The 21,964-nt window shown below is 37.8% G+C and overlaps 1 protein-coding gene across 7 annotated transcripts in view; it reads right to left on the bottom strand.

Annotated features, from left to right (window-relative positions):
- AP3B1 (adaptor related protein complex 3 subunit beta 1) overlaps window positions 1–21,964 on the bottom strand; it is a 354,279-nt gene that overhangs the window by 9,271 nt on the left and 323,044 nt on the right. For 4 of the 7 annotated variants that reach the window (XM_063127965.1, XM_063127964.1, XM_063127966.1 and 1 more), the window contains 2 exons: window positions 9,850–9,947; window positions 4,133–4,271 (listed from right to left, as the gene is read on the bottom strand). In XM_063127965.1, coding sequence (XP_062984035.1) covers window positions 4,133–4,271; window positions 9,850–9,947 — 237 coding nt within the window. Of the gene's footprint in view, window positions 1–4,132; window positions 4,272–4,625; window positions 5,983–7,888; window positions 8,220–9,849; window positions 9,948–21,964 lie in introns of those variants that run through there. The other 3 variants (XM_063127968.1, XM_063127970.1, XM_063127969.1) reach the window with 3 other exon arrangements.

Consider the following 21,964-nt stretch of genomic DNA (forward strand, 5'->3'; position numbering starts at 1 on the left):
TGTGTGTGTGTGTGTGTGTGTGTGTGTTAATAATTAAGACTATTAAAATCCTTGAATAGTCTCCTATGAATAGCTGTGGGAACAAAGGACCTTGTGGGATTACAAAATAGCATTGGATACATTTAAGAAGAATGATCTCATTTTACTTCTAGTGTCTCGGGTCAGGTTCCCTCTATGATCTTATGGGTTTTCCCCTTCTAACGTTTTGATCAGATCTGGACGGTCAGCCACATTGGAACTCAGGAAGAAATTTGTTTCCAGGTAGTTTTTTGCTGGTGACACCTGGGATTTTATTTGCTTTCTCTTCAGCATGTAGTTTGCTTCACTTGCTTCACTCATCCATAGTTTTTTTGGTTTGCAAAAATCTGACTACAATTTATCTGCATTCAGTTTACAACTGCTATGCCCTGGATTATGCAAATTGAGTTGCACAGGTAATTTGGGGATGGCTGTGCTTTGCAAAAGAGGATTATTCTTTATGGCCTTTGGGTCCCTACCATTCTGTAGCTTGGATCCTAACTAAACATTTACAAAATGAAGAAGGGGAAGAAGGCAATCTTCTGTTCAGTGGAGCTGGAAAAATGGGGGAAAGGCGATTTTCACCAATTCCCCCCTTCTCCTGGAGCCCCTCACTTTTCCAGAGGCCCCAACACCTGTAACAGATTTTCAGGCAGTGCCTCTGCTGGTGGGACTGTCCATTAGCAGAGCTCCTCACAAGAAGGCTCCGGACAGTGGAGCAAACTCATGATCCTAGTCTTTGATTTTATTGCACCACCCTGATTGGGATTTGTACTCCATACATTATTTCCTTTGCATAACTACCACATTCACACCTTGGAACTGCGGCTTTCACAATGCAATGCAGATCTTCCAGCTGTTCATAGAAATGTGAGTCTTCAGAAATGGCTGAGCATTCATGGAATCAACATGTGGCAGTCAGAGCAGCTGAGACATTCACAGTCCAGAGTTTTTGTCTATTGTTATTAGGTGATCACAGGTGCCTTTCTATTGCTTATGCAAGTCTACACACACACACACACACACAATTGTGTACATGGTTGACAGGAAGCAGAATGAAGTTGAAAACCCTTACTATATATTTTATTATTTAGCAAAAATATAATTCTCCTGCTTGTGGAAAGACAATTATGCACTCTTACTTTTATCACTTCTCTGAAGAAGAAACCATCCCATGCCTGCCTCCAAAGAAATGAAAGCTTTGAGATAGGAGTTCATGCCACTCAGTTACCAAATGTATAAAGCCACGAACACTAACTGGTCTTGCATTCATATGTGAAGCCTGGGATTATTAAATCAACAAGATTGCAATTTACTACACAAAAATCAAGCCTCACTTTTATACTGTTAGATGAGAGAACTGAAACAAACCCATTTCTTCTCTACAGTCTAAATTTATGATATTGGAAAACAGATATTTAGCATGGGGTGTGATTTAAAATGACCTTACAGTGAGTTCTAAGGTGGACGTTGGAAAAGACCACAACAGAAGAAAAGTGCTCCAAAATGAAAGAGCTGTTCTTTATGTGTGCCATGGCAATTGCCTTTATTACACTCTTCTAATTTCCGGTGTAATATAGGTTTCCAAAGGGAACACCGCCAAATTCCAAACCCCTCCACAGCTTATACTCACTACGGTGCATCACTCATAGGAAAACAGGAAGCTGCTTTATACTGAATCAGAACATTGGTCCATCTAGCCCACTATTGTCAACACTAACTGGCAGCGGTTCTCTAGGATTTCAGGTAGGAATTTTCCCAGTCCTACCTGGAGATGCTGGGGATTGAACCAGGATCTTTCTGCATGCAAAGCATGTATTCTATGACTGAGCAATGACCCCTCCCACCCTTAACTTAGTACTTGGTTAGCAGTGATAGGTAAGGCGGGAAGTAACTATTCTATTGTTTTCAGTTTTACAAGAGAGGTACAATGACTTTGGATTTTGGTAGGTCTTGTGAGTTGGAAGACAGCTAACAAGTTTTCCTGCTTCTCCTGTGCAGCCTCTAATACTCTGACAACCCCATTCCCCTCTTCCTAGATAGGCTTCACTTAGACATCTAGAGCTGCTTTTCAACAATCCCAGGAAATAATGGCTAACACCTTGCCCAATTCTGCATGGAAGTTGCTTTTCCCTGAAGGCACTGTTTTGCTGTTTATAGACCTACAGCCATGTGATTAGGGTCTGTAGTGAGTTGATTAATGACTGAAATGTGAACTTCCAAAATTTAGGATCTCTTTGAAGTCCACATTTTCACTCATTAACCAGCATGCTATAGGGTCACTCATAACTGCAGGTCATTTACCATGACATCTTCAGGAAGGATGACCAGAAAGTGATGACCTGCAGGATTAGCTGTACCTGCTTGAATGTGGTCCTTTAAGCATCAAGCAGTGCTGTGGGATGACACCACAGAAAACTAGCTCCTACACTGCTCCTATAACGTAAATGATAACTTACTCTCTGAACAATCTGAGAGGAACAACAAAGTCGTATTACCACCATATACTAGAATATGCCCTTAAAGTTCTTGACTTGCAGTCATTCCCAAAACGCAACACAAGAAGCTGCAATCCTATCCGGATGCCCATCAACAGGTGCAATCCTATCCGGATGCCCATCAGCGGAGGTGATCATCACCTTTATGGTACTTCCTCTCTGCATTTCTGCTAGATAAGCATTTGCCTCCTTTCTGTTCTCTCCGAGGTCGCTTTTGTGAGCTCGGAGAGGCAGACAGTGCTAATTCCCCATTGCACTTGTGGTGCTCCTGCTGGGGCACAGACACCATCAGATACTGCCCACTGAGGATAAAGCTATGACATTTCTACTAGTCAAGCTGGCTATATGTTACTTCCAGGATCAGAAGCAGTATGCCTCTGAATACCAGTTGCTAGGGAACATGCAACTTGTGGTAGTGAATTCCATAATTTAAGACTTTTCTCTTCTCCCAGGCATTTTAACAGCATTTAACAACGTTAAGTTTGTTTTTAATGGACCCCAGAATTGTTGTTTTTAAATGGATACTGTTGTTTTTATACTGTTTTTATGTTTTTTTAATTTTTGTATACTTTTAATGTTTACTATTTTTAATTGTTGTAAACCGCCCAGAGAGCTTCGGCTGTGGGGCGGTATATAAATGTAATAAAATAAAATAAATAAATAAATAAATAAACTCTGTGCTGTGTGAAGAAGTGTTTTCTTTTATGTGCTCTGATTCCCCAACGTTCCACTTCATTGGAGGACCCCAGGTTCTGGTATTATATGAAAGAGAGAGAATTTTCTCTCTATCCCCTTCCTCAGCACCATGCATAATCTTACAAAACTCTACTATGTGCTCCTGTACTTACCCTCCTCCCACTTTTAAGGTAAAGACCCCCAAACTTTGCAACCTTTCTTCATAAGGGAGCTGCTTCATTATGGTTGCCCTTTTCTGCAGCTGGCTGGCCCCTGTGTGAACAGAATGCTGAAAAAGATAGGTCTTTGATCTGATTCAGCACGGTTCTTCTTATATTCTTGTGTACTTTTGCCAGTTCTATAATATTCTTTTTGAGGTGTGATTACCGGAACTGTGATAACACCACAGATATTGATGGATTGGCATTATGGTATTGACAATTTTATTTTCAATTCCTCTCCTAATGATTCCCAACTTCAAATTTGCCTTTTTCACTGAAGATGCACAGTCAGTCATTATTTTCACTGCGCTATCCACCATTACTCCAAGATCCCAAAGCTTACATTCAATCACATTTTAATGTCCATTCCCCTAGTTTGGAGAGACCCTTTTGGAGCATTTCACTGCCCCTTTTTGTTTTAACCACCCTAAATATTTTGGTGTTGTCAGCAAACTTGGCCTCCTCACTGTTCACCCCTAATTCCAGGTCATTTATGGTACATGGAATATCATTCCTATGATTATGAAATGGAAATATATACGAAGCCAGCCCATGCTTCCACCAGCTATCAAAATGTGGTAAAGACCAACCTTCTTTGAAACTTCATTTTCCTGTCTGTTTTCAAGTGAGGCCCCAAATGTCCATCTGTTCTTACATGGGATTACAAATATTGGAATTGTGTTATCGAAGTCATATGAGAAACCTTAACACTTAGATTACCTGTGAACATTATCTTCACCAGAGGGAACTGCACCAAGGTTTGCTATGTTCACCACCTTCTGCAATATTACAAGACGAGTGGAATTCTGTGGTGCTACAGTAATGGTAGCAGATGTTTCATTCATGCCAGTCAGCCTTCCTGAAACAGGAATACATAAAACTATGAATCTATGCAGTGAATTTCACAATACATAGCCAATGAACTGCATTTTTCAAACTACATGTTCAAGAAGATATTCTTAGGTATTTCCCTACAATCTCACTGTTGTTGGCAATAAAATACCAAAAACTGAAAGCTTATGCAGTTCCAGTATGAATATACATGAAAACCATACACAATCATAAACAGCACCCTTAATTACAGTATTTACAAAACATACATCCATGGAACTATCAGCATAAAGTAATTTAAGCACCAAACAGATACAGCTTTTCCATTTACTTTTTAAATTATGTGCTAAAAAGTATTATACTAAATTTATTTTTAAGACAGCATCCAAATCTTAGCGTTTTAGCAATCCTTGAGTAAATTTCCTTCCCGAACACTAGCTATTGAGAATTATTATTCTCAAGGCATCTAATAGCTACCAATCTCCCCCAAAGTTTGATCCACATTTAGCACTTTCAAACTTGATAGATTTAACACATTATTCTGGGCATTTACACAAAATGTCAAACCAATAACTATACATTTAAGGAGAGGAACACTGAAAACAAATGTAGGAGACAAGACAAAGGCATTACCAGGGTCAACACACATACCTCAATATGCATCTGATAAAGTATGAAAGCTCTTGCCACAATAAGATAATATGCCATAGGACCTTGCTGTGCAGACAGGCAAGGAACTGACACACATATGCCCTTTGCCTACTGGGATCTGATGTATTGAATAAGTACATCCAATCCCCACTCCAAAGGCCATTCAGATGTGCCCTAAGCAGACAGGCAATAAATAGTAATATCTAGCATTAGATGCAGAACATACATCTCTATAAGATTGTTATGGTGTTTAACCTGTTTTAGCATAATTTCAAGGTAAATGTTTGAAGCACAGATGTTAAAGAAAACAAACTATAAAGATGTTTTTTTTAAGGAGCATGTTTTAATCAAGAAACCATGATTATTACCTAGCTTTAAAAATACTAACTTTAGCTGGGAACAGTACATTCTGTTGTAGATGGTTTAAATTTTACATTAGGAAAATGCTTTGAAAAAAGTACATAATCAGGCTAAGGTTGCTTTTAAGCAGAGCACAGGACTGACATAACACTGCTGAGAGATGTGTGTACTCATTAAGGATTTAAACCTTCTCCATTAAGCTCTATTGAAGAGCAAATGTTGAATAAATGAATGCAACTATGTTTATGTTAAAAGCCTGTTTCCCCGCAGCATGTAATTAAAGGAAATGTTGTACAAAGCCAGTACTTTTGTCAAGCTCCTGTAAATGGAAAGATGGATAGCACTCAGAGAAGTGAATGCATTGCTTCATATTTAACCTTAACACTCTTGTCATTAATGGTTTGTCTAACTTGTTCTATAAAGACAAGGTACTGCTCCATTGAAGTAAAATTAAAAAAATCAACTAAACCATGCTTTTCAGAACAGAAGATTCATTATCGTTGACTAATGTATTGGCATAAAGCAAAGTAACATCCTATCAAGTAAGGCACACATTCAATCTGCCTCCCCCCCACCCCTTTATTTTTAACTCATGCTGTTTTATTGTTATAGGCAATTTGTACCACTCAGCATGACAGTGTAAACTGAATCAAGATTAATTTACATGCAAAAGAACACTTAGCATGGTAAGCAAATGTATTGTCTCGATTGCTGAGGTGGAAAAGAACCTGAAAAGAAAAAAAAGGTGCTCTAATTAAGGGGCATCAAATATGATTGCTTGTGGTAGTTAAGGGCCAGAAAATAGTGAATGTCTGACCATTTAAAGAATTAGCACCTTGCTTGTTAGGAGAATAGAAAATGTTGTAATCATAAATCTTGATAAAATCAAGTAAACATTTTGTAGGTTGTTTTCTTTTTTAAAGACATGGCTTTTCCCAATTGAAGTCTATTTGGTATACTTAAACTTGCCAATTTAAATTACAAAAAAAAAATTCTTTGAAAAAAAAGAAGAAGAGGGAATTACTATTGTAAAGGGATAGATTCCAGGAAAACTTAATGCTGCAAATCCCAACAACCAACAATAAAAGAATCTAAGGCCTTTATTTGTTCATTTTAAAGTATGTGTAACCTTTAACCTAGTATACCTCACAGGTATCCAAGCAAATCATCATATGTAGAAAGCTGTAAAACATAAAGCTTCTACAATTTTTAATAAATATAAACATTACAAAACATATGCACACAAACTTAGGATCTTTCAGAGAGAATACATCCAATGATCTTCCCAATGATCTTTGACTTGTTGCCATTAACTTTACGGAAAACAAAATAGTAAGATGCAGGGCAGTATGTTGTTGTTTTACATAGAGGTAGAACTGGCACTGAAGTTAATAGGAGGTTTGCATCAATAAGTATTGGCCAGTATTTAATGTCTGGAAACAAAAATAAGGGAAATGTAAATAATTACATCTTGGTACTTTGATCCCAAACTGCAAAAACAGATAACCACAGTTGCTGCTGCAAACTATGTTAGGAGGACTGGGAATGAATCACCCATAAAGAGTTTTCCTCAGTTCAGAATTGTGAACCTAGTGGAACAGCATGGCAGGGCTTAGCATATCATGCACAGCATGCACATAAATGCAGCTTTCCATCTTCTAGTGCTGCTTAGAAAACTTTAACAAGCATGAATATTCAGCAGTTCGTTCCCCTGCTGCCTTTGCCCAACTCCAGCAGAGGAAAGCAACACACACATCACAGTGTAAAATATATATTTTCTTTATATTGCAAAAAAATCTTTTTATTATTGATTTTTAGACATTTATGTCTCAAGATACGTTTTGTTTAGTTCTGATTAAAACTTACTTATATGTTTGCATTCTGAAGTCTACATCCCCTTACCTAATTATGTCATATTTTAAAAAGTATTTCTAGATATGAAGGTCTGAGGCATTGCACAAATGAAAGAAACTGTGGACAACAATTTTTAAAATCTCATAAAAGGCTATATAATTCGGAACCATTTGGAGGATATTAAGTTAGAAATGAACAATGAGGCATGGTATTCTTAATTGACCTGTATTTTATGTTAGTAAACATTGGACTAGTGAAAATTAGAAGAAATTAATTTGAATGAGATATTCAGGGAACAATCCTGTACACACTTACATGGAAGTAAGTTGCATTGAAGTCAGTAGGACATAGTTCTGAATAGACATGCATAGGATCGCACTATAAGTCACTGTTTAGTAACTCTGTTTAAGGATTCTCCCAAAATACTCTGTAAGCTGTTCCTTAATCTTGTTTAGAAAACACGTAAAGCTGAGAATTGAGACTTCTATTATCATGAATTTTCTAAAACAGCTGAAACATTTAACTAAGAAGATACTAAAGAAAAAGGTTTTTAAACCTGTGGTAAATTTGCCAGCATCAGTCCTGCATCAAAGAATGAATTCAGGAAGACAGAAAGAGCAATACTGAAATGCCAAGAGACCTTCATGGATTTACAAATACTTCATATAAACAAATTTTCAAATAGCTTTATTCAGAGTAGCCTTTCTGCTCTATTAAACATAGCAAACAGCTGCCAGATTTATTCAGACAAATAATCAACAACCACAGAAGTAAAATGGCAGAAGAAAAAGGAATTTTGGCAACAACTCCACAGAGAACCACAGCTATTCTCAAAGTGCACTTCTTCCATGCACTCGTGGTTCTGAATGGCCAGTCAGGGGAAAAAAAGCTCTCAGTCACAGCTAAGCATACAAAACTCAATCAAAATACCAAGCAAGCAAGCATACAACAAGAATGGGAGAGGGAGAGACAGAGTGCAATATCCAGTTTTACTTAAAATTGCACTGTTAAGATGACAGTTTAAGAGAAGGTGGGGGAAGCAGTAGATCACAAAATATGACAAAGCCTAGTCACTCACTCACCTTGGTTTGCTGAGCACGTGTAAAGCAGGCTTTAGCCAGCAAAGAGTAAGAACAGCAAATAGTTATCAACCGGTTAAGGAAGAAAATCATTGCCCTTACTTTTTATTGCAAGGATCAACTACAGGAAAATAATGGAAATGAAATACATGCTAAGGCTATCTTACTATTTCACGCCAGGAGAAGGCAAACAGAAAAAGAATGATAAAATGCTCATTAAAAAAATGTAGCATTCCTCTGGAGGTTCTTGACCGCTTTAATAAATACAAAAGAGTATTTTGGAGCTTCCCGGGACAGTGTGATATAATAGATTGAAGGGTTTGGTGAATGTAAGTGCCTATACGAGAATGTACAATGAAACCTAAATATTTTTTTTCATCCAGAAAACGGTAAAGTGAGTTTATAAAGAAACCAAAACACACACTATTTGGCTTCTTTAAATATATCACCAGATAAAGCTTTTTATAAAAGGATCTATACCATAGAAGGCCCATCACATATATTTGTTTTTAGCCAAGCCATGCAAAGAGCCTGCAAGTTAAGGTATTTTTAAAAGCATGACATTAAAATGTGCCAACTAAATTGCTAAACAATACTATCCTTTTCAAACAGGAAACTGAAGAGTTTAATACTAAATGATGCTGTCAGATGTAGTAACCCAAATGAATTTTAATGTAGTTGGGACAAAATATACTAGCTATATACAAACAAAAGCCTTAGAATGAAGACTCGAAATATAAAGCAAAGTATTAATTGTTTGACTTATTTCTTAGAGTGAGGTTACAGCAATATTCCAGCCATTAGTACTAATATGAAATGCATTAGTGCATCACTGTAGGAAACCCTGGGCAGTATCCAATGCTGTCACAGTGCTAGCATAAACAAATGCTTGTACGACATCATTAACACTTCTTAGGTAAAAGTAAAAAGCCACCGAAATTGAGAAGCAAACCACCAATTTTACCTTTGCCTAGAAAGCACTAGTGACATTGTGGTTTGGTAATATTGGTTTATACAAGTGCAACATCAGTAGCATCAGTGCTATGACAGCATTGGATGGATACTATCTCTTAACTCCCAAGATCAAAATCTGGTTAAGTCTAATGATTACTTTCTTCTTCTTCTCCAAGAGATGTCAATCAGTTGCCAAGTATCACTCTGGCCTAGTTTAGATAATCGTTCAAGGCTTCATAAATCATAGATTCTGAAGCCATGAATGAGCATCTGGGCTGCTCCACTTGCCTCTTGTCTCTCATGTCATGGTCTAGCTTTGGTGGGAAGATCCTGGCTTGTTTTAAGCCAGAGTTTCCTGTTACGTTTGAATCAGGAAACTCTACCTTAATGTCAGTTAACATCCCAGGTCATAGTTCCCTCGTCTGGACATAATGAGAACTCTAGTGTAATACAAGCTAGTATCTTTGTGCTGAAACCAGTGTGCACCAGGAGGAAGGAGGACAAAAAGGAGCATTCAACCCTTTGCTCATTCAAAGCCCCAGAAAGCATGATTTATGAAGACTCGAATGACAGTCTGAACCTGGGCTGTGTATCATTTCTGGGACTATTCTCTCAACAAAACATTAGTTAGACCAGAAATGAATGCACAGTGCTTTACAATAAAATGATACTCTTAGAATTTGCAAAACAGTATTTTAAATTTCTCACCTCGTTCTCTCTTGAAGTCTTTTTCTGACATAGTTACTGGTAAAAGTAGCTCTCCAACAGGGGGTTGAATATTAACACTGAATTGATCATCTTTTGTACTGTAAAAAAAACACAGAACAGATTGTGGAACAAATAGTTTAGTGCAGCCTTTCTTTGGCCAATAAACACATATGAAATAATATATTTAGAATTTAAATTATATTTTAGAATTTAAAAAAGCAATAAAGACTGATCTATTCCGGCAGGCCTATCCAGTGAAATTTTAGAATGTTTTAAAGATGTTTTAATCATGTATGGTATGTTTTTAATCAATTTTTAATGTGTATTTTATATCATGTTTTTATACTGTTTGTTTTATACTTTGAATGGTTTTAGTTTTTGTGAACCACCCAGGGTGCTTCAGCTGTTGGGCAGTATAAAAATGCAATAAATAATAATAAATAATAATATATTTGAGTTAAAAAATATAAGTTCACTAGACTTTACCAAAACAAGAACATGCTTCATTTTAATTTTCAGGGTGTTCATTATCTTTTCTCCTCTGATAAGCTCACTTTACCCTATTTTATCTATCATCTCAACAATCCTATGGAGTAGGTCGCTATTATTCCAACTTTACACAGCATGGAACAAAACTGAGATGCAGTGATTTAAAGCTAGTCCAAGTATAGTGCTCAAATACAAATTTACTGGCAAACTGTATCCAAAACGCTCAGCATAAGATGAGTGCAGATTTTTTCCTGGTAGACCATCAAAATGAGGAATGTAGGGATGAAAATGGGTGTGAGGAATCACTGAATGATGGCTGGATAAATAGTGGAGGATCCTGGGGGCAACCTGGGATGACCAGGGACTTTCCCCTGGATATCTGGTACTGTGGAAAAACCGATTTTTCTGCAGTCCCGGGACCATCCTGAGAAGTACAGGCCATGTGGCCGCTGCTCCCGGGTTGTCCCTTCCTCACCGCGAGTAGCAGGGCTCTTAAAATGGGCACAGAGCTGCACAGGAGCAGTCCGTGACCATCAGGGATAGAGAGTAGGTTCGTTTTTGTTAAAACTCATTTTTTTGGTGGAGCGCAATTCCGCTCTTCTCCCCGGATTGTTTTTTTTTCCATTCGTCTTTCCTTCCGGGACATTGCGCGGCTGTCAAGATGCTGGGGGAGCATTGCGGAAGCCGGTAAGTCCATGATCCTCCCCCCTCCCTCCCTCTACACCCTTAAGGTGTAGATATGCCCTCTTAGTTATTTTTGCTGAAACAAATACACACAGCTACCCCTACAGAAATTATTTTCATTTAGTAGCATCAATCTTCTGCAAAGTAGGCACCCATGACCAAGTAGTGTTAAGCTTTATCTCCCTCTACCACATTCTTCCCCTTTGCATAAAAAATTCCCCTTCCTCCCTTCTAAACTTGTCTGGTATTATGCATGACCATTGCTTAAACTGGTTAGGAGTATCCCTAAATTTGTTTTAAATTCTCTTTCAGAACCCAAGTTTAATCAGAAACTCTTGCTCACCCCCAATCCCCAATTTATATACCTGCACTAGGCTTTTGAGAGAACATTTGACTATATATCGCATGCAACAGAGGCATGTGAAAAATAAAGAAGTCATACCTCACTGAACCATCAAAATTCTGTCAGAATTTGGGGGAATTTTAAATATATATACTGTTAGATTTACTGAAAATGGATTGTTAGTTTTTGTGAAATTGAAATATAGTATCCAATGAATGTTTTTCTTAAGGGGACTGGTTATATAGATTTCTCTGTTGTGCTGTAGCAGTCAGGGCTACCTCTGTGGGCAAGTATTCTTCTTGCATCAACTTTTTTTTTTGAAACTCTACATTACTTTATCAGTACTAGAGATACTGATAAAGTAGTTTTCTGTTTACATTCTATATATGGTGAAGAGATTAGAGTATCTTGATTATGATTACCAATTAAGTAGACAGCTGATCTAGGAAACAAGCCCATATCTCCAAGGGCCAAATCTAGCACATTGTCTATGGGGCAACTGGCTCATAAAAGTACACCCTAAGTCCAAGTCTACTCAGCAATTTAGTGACAGAAAGAATTATTTCTGACAGCTCTTAATATCATAATCTTTTGGGTGTTCTGGACAATTGAAAAGTAAACATAAACTATGGGCAGAATTGCTCTGAGGCCTGAAGTGCCTTGTCTGTCTTATTCTGTTTTTGGGTTCACTTTGCTAACCTGGGGATAAAGCTCTTTTCTAAGAAAGCATATAATCAAGCAAGCTAAACAATCTCTTATGTAAAGTATGGATGAAACTTGATGCCTGTTAGACAACATATGAAAGGCTTTCTTATAGATAAGCAGGAAGGGATAAGACAAAAGTTGATCAAAATGAAGGACTGCTTAGGCTGATAGAGGCATTAAAACCTGATCAAAAGCTGAAAATGGCACTGTCTGCACTGTTCCTAGGACTTCCAGCCAAGAATGGACCACAAAAATCCACCGATCCTGCCCCCAAACCTTCAAAGACTGGGAAAGAGTGATCACCTACCCCTTGTGACATGGATCAATCAACCTTATACATATAACAAATAGGAGTAATTAATTGTTCAAGCTTTGTTGTCTCCCACAGTGGAGATGGGGCACTTGAAAATAGCAGTTCACAGTTTAGAGAATTAGGAAAGGCTTATTTTAGGCTGCATTGAAAATAATCAGAATCAGAATCATTAAAAAAAACATTGATTGGTGAGAAGCTATCCTCAGCTATCCTACTTAAACATAATGGTACAATAGTTTCTAACACAAAAATCAATTGATTAATATCCATGGTATTTAAATTAATTTCAAACATTTGTTATTGGTTTTAATAGCTTTTTAACCTTAGAACTCTAAGATTAGATTGGTTGAGAGATACAGAAGATGTGCTTGTTTTATTAATAAGAATTACATGACACACAGACTATTAGAAAATTAAAATAAAAACTCCTCAAAACAAATATCTTTTAATCTAGTTAAACGTTCTTTTACAATGCTTTACTCAGCTATCATTTAGTAAAGCTAACATTTTTAGAGGAAGTCGATGATGAATAGATTTATTTTTAGTCATGGTTTAAGAGTTACAATATAATCTGGTTTCAAAAATTTACACAATGAATCTATTGTAAAATACTCTCCAACTCTGATTGGGTTCATGCAGTGATCTACACTCCCCCCCCCCAATATATACCCCAAAATTGATATGTTTAACAATAGCAAAACAATGAAGTTCTAGAAGTCCGTTTTCTATATGGTGTCAAGCCAAATGGATATGAAACCTGCTTGCTTTTACCTTGAATTTTTTCTTCAAAATAAGCTACAGTCTGGGAGTAAAACCATTCATTTTTGTTAATTGCATTAGGTAAATAAAAATGAAACCAAATACCAGTTAAACTTATTGTCTGAACCCATGAGCACTATCTGTTTCAGTGGCTTAGATGCAGTAATAACTTATACTAAACTAGAACAGCCAAAATCCAGAAATCTAGTAAATTTATTTTCAGCAAATGAAAAGACATGTTGTTGTCCCAAACCAAGCAAATTTTATTGTTCAAAATTAAAACATACTGCTGTTTATAGGAAATACTTTCTAGCTTACAAGTTGCACTAGCAATGGGTTTAAGAATTCCAGCTGGTCAGAATCACTAACAGAAGCATCACTGGAGTTTAGTCTTAATCCTACTGGACGAAGATTGTGAATCCTAAATTCCACCGAACATGAACCAATGGAGCTTTGAAAGTACAAATGAATCTATGAGAACAGCCCAAACACAACAGAAAAACAAAAATGAAGCCTCATTAAAAAATCTTATTTGCCCAGTCTCTTAGGTTCAGAACACTTAACAATCCAATGACAAGAATGACTCATTAGTAGCCCTCCTAAAGAGTAGGTTGTTGTACTTTCTCAAATTTCTACATATTATTAGAACAGCTGAATATACTCCAAATCACATCCTTTGTATATAGCAAGTATGTTGTTCAATCAGAACTGTGGTTGAATTGCTTGCCAAAGCAATGCAATACTAGTGCTTGAACTAAATAATTTTTCAGTTTGTTTAAATCGGATATCCCAATTATACAATAAAAAGACTGAGATGTTAGATATGATACAAGATGGTATGCCAAAAAGAACTAATGCCACATTGAAGCAATTTGACTTAGCAAGTGAGGTTGGGTGAATTAACAAGGGAGCTGGAATTAAAGTACCGGCACAAGATGCTGTGTATGGACAATAATTATTTTTAAAAAACACTGAGAAGATACTACAAAAGGGACAACAACGTTAAGGAGTCAGAATCAACGGCTATTGTTAGTCCAAAATTCACTGTCAGACAATACTTTTACTAGGACCCCCCGAATTGTAGGCGAGCTTTGGGGGTCTCCAGGCTTCTTCGTCAGGAAAGATGTTACAAAGAGCAGGCCGGGGGGTGGGCGGTGAGAGGAGAAGCTCCATTAGGTGTCATGCAGGTTCTAGTCCCCACTTGGCCATGGAAACCCACTGGGTGGCTTTGGGCTAGTCACAGACTCTCAGCCCAGCCTACCTCACAGGGTGGTTGTTGTGGAGCTAAAATGGAGAGGAGGATTATGTACGCCACCTTGAGTTCCTTGGAGGAAAAAAGGCGGGATATAAATGAAACAAATAAAAATAAAAATAAAATAAAATAAAATAAAATAAAATAGTACAGTTGAAACAAAAACCTGTAATGTTTAAGTCACCCATTTTTCAAATTACAAAATCCAATTTAATCTCCAGCTTTGATAATATAAAAAATGCTATGCTTCTCTTTATTTTTGTTCTCTGCCTACCACGTAAACTTTCATGATTTCAAAATGGGGGAATCACCCATTATGTATTTGGTTGTCCAAAGAGTCCTAGGAATAACCTCAAACCAGCATAATATCTAATCCATTTAAATTCTGCACCTTTTCCTCCACTCGTTATTAATTTATTCATTAGATCTGTATATCACCCAACTGGAAAGTGCCATTGTGGCGGTTGACAATGATAAAACCAAACAACAACAACTAAATAACCAATATTAAATATAAATAATACAGCAATACTAGTGTCAAAATAATAGAACATTAAACATTGAAACTATTAAAAACATTGAAAACATTGTGGGGCCAGCAATAAAATTAATAAAGCAACAGATTAGAGGTGCCTGCTTAAAGAGGATGGGCTTAACCTGGCATCTAAATGTATTCAATGAGGATGCCAGGCAGATCTCCCTGGGAAGGTCATTCCATAGACAGGGGGCCACTCAAAGAAATCTCATTCCCTGGTAGCCACTCGTTGTCGGTGGCACCCAGAGAAAACCCTCCGAACACGAACTTCGCAATTGAGCAGGAACGTATCAACACAGAGTTGATATTGAAGTCATGGTCAGCCTTCTCCCCATTCGCTTGAAACCCCACCACCATCCTGCTTTTTGTAACATCTTGCTTGATGAATTTTGCATATATTTGGTTGGTCCTAATAAAGGTCTTGATTGACTGGACTGTTTTCTTATGGACCAGCATGGGTTACTTTGTTTTATGTCTGTGTGTGCTAGTGACACATCAATCCTCATTTACACGCTCAGATTAATGAAGGAGTGGTATCCTTGGCACACAAATGTTTGTAGAGTGTCATAACCATTAAATGGTGCACACTAAAATAATACAACTGAACAAAAGATGAAAATATGTCAACTGCCTTATTTTGCTCATCCTCACTGTGACATTGTTAATAACACTTTCAACACACCAAATACCTATGTCTTTATAAGTAAATGAAAGCAGGACGAAGGCCACAAGAAAGAAAAGGGATGGTATTGCTATGAGTAGGTAAGGTGAACATCTTCCTAAGTATGCTAAATAAGTATTAGGTCTAATACTGAAGCTAAAGATTCTCTCTCTATACGTTTCTTGGAAAGCTTTAGTTAATAAAAAGTATTTACCAGGGGGTGCTTTCAACCGCTTTTAACTTCCTATATTACATCTTCCCTCAGTTCCCATTATTTAATGTAGTAACTATTTTAAAAACCCTAATGTTTGATTACACTTTTTTCCCCCTTTTCTTTATACAGTTTGCTTTTACTGAACCACTAGCACCAGTACATTGGTTACTTTACAAGAATAGTAGATTTTGCTATGCAAAACACACAGTCAATGATTGGCATCTAAGCCCATTGATCTACCCATTACCACTATCTCCCTTCCCACACAAGCCTTACTACAAAGCTATTGATTTAAACACTGCCGATCGGTTTCCATTTTCTGATTTTGGGCAGGCTAATTAAGAAAGTGAGTAATTGTGATTACACTGCTTCAGGATCAATTACATTTGATGTAAGACAAAGTACTCCTTTTGGAACAATGTAAGGAAAATAATTATAATCAGAAATGGTTTATGGGGTGAACCTTCCCCGAAGTATAAAACCAACATCACACATACTTTTTGTTGTACTGCAGCTTCACATTTTCCAAACAAATCATATCTAAAGTGATTTGAATAGAATTAGTAACACTTCATCATGTAGATGAAAAATATGCCCTATTTAGAAAGTGTAGGAGAAAAATCTATGTATTATTTCTGACTCTCCCATGCATATGGACACAGAAGACAAGGAAGAGGGTCTGGGATTGGTGCAGGTTTTTACCCGTAGTAGAGACCTTGCACTTTTGAAAAAAAACAGAAAACACCACAGCAGTGGCAGCAGAATTCTTGGCAGGAAAAACCTTTGGCTTTTAGGGCTCAAATTTTGAGTGGCTAAGGGGAAGCAGGTAACCTACTGCTTGCTTCCCTTCAGCCCAGCAAAAACCTCTTTCATGATGAACTTGCTGATAGTCTGCACATTAATGTCATGAGGGCTGGAGGGCCTTCACACGAAATGAGAACAGCTCACTCTCCTCCTCAGAACACATTGTGGGGACAGTTAGGCAGAAGGCGTGATGTCTTTGGAAGTCTTGGGATGCAGAGACTGCTGTACAAAGGTCCCCTTCAGCATCTGGGTTCTATGAATCCATCAGGTGGGATTCTGAGATGGCTTGCTGTGAGGTTCCTGGAGCTTTAGGGTCATGGTGCCTGCAATGCTAGTCTCTCTTTGCCTGCTGGGTGATGAACTGATATGTGTGTGTGCTGTATATAGATATACAATTTCCTTCATCTGACTGACAATTCGTCCCTATCTCTACTGCCCACAATTTTGTGCATATTTGTGCAATGCCATTGTGCACTGTATGTCCCATTTAGGAAGTGTAAGAGAAAAAAATGTCTCATTCAGTAGTCTTTAAAATATTCATCCAGCTAAAATATTAAACTCCAGCCTCCTTTTACCAATACATACAATTTTTAAACAAATAGTTTAATAGTTTATTTTAATTACAGAACAGTAGATATCAGCTGGATTCCATTTGTTCTAATAGTGTTTGCAAATGTTTTAAAAAGCCCAAAACTGGGCGAAGGAAAAGCAACTACTGTGTTTTCTTATTTCAGCTCTAAACTCATTGCTTAGCTTGAGCTGTGTCATTGAGTTCACATTGTCCAAATCATTAAAATGAATACACCACTGGTGTCTGAGGCAAATCTATTTACAGTGACGTTGCTCATAGACCAGGGTTGAGGAATATCGATCTTTCTTGTTTGTCTAATAGGAAAATAATAAACAATTACTAGGCAATGTTGGAGAAAGTAATCAGTTTTTATATATCACTAATACACCAGACCTCCCAAAACATAAAGGTGATGATCTGCATAAAATCAATGTGTTATGCTACATTGCTTATATTCATCACTGCAGAGAATCTCAAGCCTTCAGTAGCTTAAGTCTGGAACTGAACTATTAGTATGCTGAGAAAGGGGCACTTAAGAGCTTTGTAAAAACTAACATTTAAAAATGTTTTATTCAATATTTGACACAGGATCAAAATACCATACAGCAATAGTACGTTAAGCCTTCATAGATGCTCAAAACCAGATTCCGATACTGTTACTGTGTCACACAGAAAAATGTTGCAGATAATATTTTTGATACCATTCTACAATGTGCAAAAATAACACGAGAATGGAACTATCAGTTCTTTTTAAACAAACAAACAACACAAGCAATAAAATTCCCCAAACAAGAAAATGGAAAATCTGAAATAAATCTCAGTGGGGCTGTTTGCATGACATGACAACCCATGGCTGCAGTGTGTGCGGTTGCCATTTTGAATATGTAACCCTTCCTGGAGGGTTGTCATGTCATACAAACCTGGTAAACCTGGGTTATCCGAGGGTTAAAAAAACCCTCACATAACTCATGGTCTGTTTTTCTTAACCTCCACATAACCCATGTTCACCAGGTTCACACAACATGACAACCCCTGAACGGGGACTGCATATTCAACTTGGTTCCCACAGTTTGGACAACATGCCACCATGAGCTGTGGCATGTTGTCCAAACTGTCACTCTGTGGACAGAGCAGTGAGAACCAGAATGCAAACTAATATAATCTGTAAGATTTTTAGCACATTTATTCAACGTAATTCCTTGGCTAGCTACTTCCCAGACCACTTCTTAGGTTTCACAAACAGGATTATATGGACTATTTGTTGATGCACCAGCAAATATAAAATTAACTAGCTTGCTGAAATTATAGCAGATGTGTTGATTATCTTATGGGAGGTTAAGCAGAAAACCACTCCAGCAAAGAACTAACTAACATATTGAACATTCAGCAAATAAAGATGGCACTCTAAGTCTAGCTGCTTTCAGACGATACACACTGCTGAATATAAAAGTGATCCAATGAGGAGCAACATAAGAAAAGCGCTAAAAATGGAACATTGTGGTTAATATAGAACTTTTGAGATATGTAGAAGGATGTCATAGGCGTAATTCATAATGCATTGGTAAATTTGTGCCTGGTCTGTACTATTTCAGATTGCCACGTGGGAGGCTGGTATCACATATAATAAAAATAATACTCCTTTGTGAGCCACACTAGAAGACAAACCATATCACACAATCTACTGAGAAACAGAAGCTTACTTTAGATTATTCTGGACTTGTACAATAGCCTTGTTCAGATGATTGTTCTGGGCTTCCTAAAATCATAAACCATCAAAAATCCTTTACTTGCACATTAACTGTTGTAAAGTTTCTGGCTTTCATTAAGCCAGAAGTCCCAAGTACATCCAAGTCAGGGAACTCTGGCTTAATGTCAGTTAATGAACCAAGAAAATAAGCTAGAATGCAACAGATGCTTTACTTATGTCCAACCTACATTACTGTAGTGTGCTCTATGTGGGGCTGTCCTGGAAGATAGTTTGGAAACTGCAATTGATATACTGAGTGTGTTGGATAAGTGTTTGTGGGAGCTAAGCATTCAGATCACATTACACCTGATTTGGATTAGCCTCATTGCCTGCCTATTTGTTTGCATGCTCAGTTTAAGGTGAAAGTTTTGCTTTTAAGGCTCTAAACAGTTTGTTACCAGGTTATCTGAAGGGGTGCTTCCATCTGTATGAGCCTGCTGAAGTGTTAAGACCAGCATCTGAGCCCTTGTTCTTTGGCCTGGAGCTGTTATTTTGGTGGGTATTAGGCACAGAGTTTTCTCACTCATACCATTGGAGTTCCTTCCCTAGGGAATACTTATGGCTACATTATTGCTGATTTTTAAGAAAACTCTGAAGAGGCTGTATTTGATTTATCAATTAATGCAATGTGCTTGAAGAAGTTTACTGGCTGCTGGTTTTGCATTAATGTTTTTAAATTAATAGTTAAAATGTAGCTATTTGTATAAATTTTAAAACTTTATTAAATCCTCCTTGTGAGGATAGTGTGTCCTGAAAGATCAGGGGACAAAAGTGCAGGTCCTGAATTGATGGTGTGGTAGCCTGGATAAAAACACAAACTGAATCTAGAAAAACTGAAGGTTTGAGATGTGTTTCCCTGCAATGAATAAAATCATACTCTCTCTGAAAGAGCAAGTTTGTTGTGTGGGGATGCTCCTAGACCCCCAGTCAACTCCCCCTCCCGCCCCCCACAATACATAAAATGCTCCCTTCAAGGTTGTCATCAAGATTTTTTTATCAATTACCTCCGACTTGCCAGCTATGGTTCTACTTGGATAAGAGGGACCTTGAAATTTGTTATTCATGATTTGGTAGCCATAAGGATCAATTTCTCTAATGTTCTCTACATGGAGCTGTCCTTGAAGACTGTTTGGAATAAATGGGTCTGGTGATCAGCTTTAAAGCACTACGTCTAGTTTCTGCATCTCTTACAGAATACCTTCTCCTGTATTAACCTCACTAGTCAAATGCAAAACATGTGGCTCATGGGCTGCAGGCCGCCTCTAGACCCCCAGAATTTGCCACCACCACCAAAAACAATCAATCAGTCAAACAAACAAAAAACACGGGTAGAGAAGCAAAAACATCACTCAAGGAACAGGCTCGATGGTTCAGAAACCTCATTCCTTCAGAAGCAGTGGCTGAAGATTTTTGCCTACTTTCTGGAAGGCTTTAGGAAAGAGGTTCCCTGCTTGACAGCAGGAATGACACCCTGTTCCTAGAGCATTTTTTCACTTGGTGTTGGAGGCTGAGTTGGGAAAGGGGCTTCAGTACTTTGATGCAGTTGCTGCAAGAGCAAGATTTGCGGCTGCTGGGGTAAGTGCAAGTGCAGTCCCCCTTGGGGCTAAAAAGGTTGTGCATCCCCAGGTACCCTTTTTTGAGTTAACATTGCTCCCCACCCTACGTTGTAGCATTTCTCAGTTGCTATTTATTTATTTATTTAATTTTTATACCTCCCAATAGCCGAAGCTTTCTGGGCGGTTCACAGAAATTAAAACCATAATAAAAAACCAACAGTCTAAAAACACAAATACAAAATACAGTATAAAAAGCACAACCAGGATAAAACCATGCAGCAGAAATTGATATACGGTAAGATTAAAATACAGAATTAGAACAGTAAAATTTAAATTTGTTAAAATTAAGTGTTAAAATACTGAGAGAATAGAAAGGTCTTCAGCTGGCGACGAAAGGAGAACAGTGTAGGCGCCAGGCGGACCTCTCTGGGGAGCTCATTCCACAGCCGGAGTGCCACAGCAGAGAAAGCCCTCCTCCTAGTAGCCACCTGCCTCGCTTCCTTTGGCAGGGGCTCACAGAGAAGGGAAGTCCCATTTATTGGAACTCCATTTCCTAATAAATTCCAACCACAGCTCAACTTTGTTGTTTTGTCATTTTAACGCTTTTACTGTAGACTGATTAATTGTGCTGACTCGCTTTTGTTATAGTAGAAGTTGGTGGGGTGGGGATGAGTGAGAGAGAAACAAACTAACAGGAATATTGGGGCAGGTGGTGGTGATGGTAGGGAATTTAGAGCTAGATGACACAAAATCCTTCCAGGCATCAAGGCAATACTACTGAAGGCTCAACTTCTCCATGATTTTTTTCTCTAATTTGTATGTAATACACATTTATGTCTGAATACACAATGACCTGGTTTGCATGACATGACAGCCCACCATGGGTTAATTTATTTGTAGGGGTTGTCGTGTTGTGCCGGGTGCCCAGGCACCATTTTTGCATGCAAGAGTTGTTGGGTTGTGTGGCAGGGGTTATTTGCCAGTTATACAAACCTCAGCAAACCATGAGTTTTTTGAGGGTTATTTAATCCTCAACTCCCTGCCACCTAGGTTTGCACAACAGAAAACTCATGGTAAGGTGGGCACCTATGCATGGATGGCACAACATGACAGTCCCCCCTGGGGCAAATTAACCCACAGTAGTCTTTTGTATCATGTGAACCAGCCCAATATATTGTTGAATGAAAATCATACAGTTTCAACTTGGTCAGAGTGTGGATGTACAACTTTCTCAGGTATATTAAAAAGTACAGATCTCTAAAAGAGCCCAGTTCATTTTGGGATTTAGACTTCACACAGATTTATTTATTTAAGAGAAATTCTATACCACTTTTCATTTTTTTAAAATTCCAAAGCAGTTTATAAGAACAAAATAACGATAAAATGCAACAAAATGCTATTTGTTCTGCAGATTCTATATATACACAGAGCAACTCCCTTTGGACCAAAGATGTCACTGTCAACCCTGATTCCAGATAATTT

The sequence above is a fragment of the Elgaria multicarinata genome, chromosome 6, assembly GCF_023053635.1.
Source record: "Elgaria multicarinata webbii isolate HBS135686 ecotype San Diego chromosome 6, rElgMul1.1.pri, whole genome shotgun sequence".
NCBI classification, from domain to species: domain Eukaryota; kingdom Metazoa; phylum Chordata; class Lepidosauria; order Squamata; family Anguidae; genus Elgaria; species Elgaria multicarinata.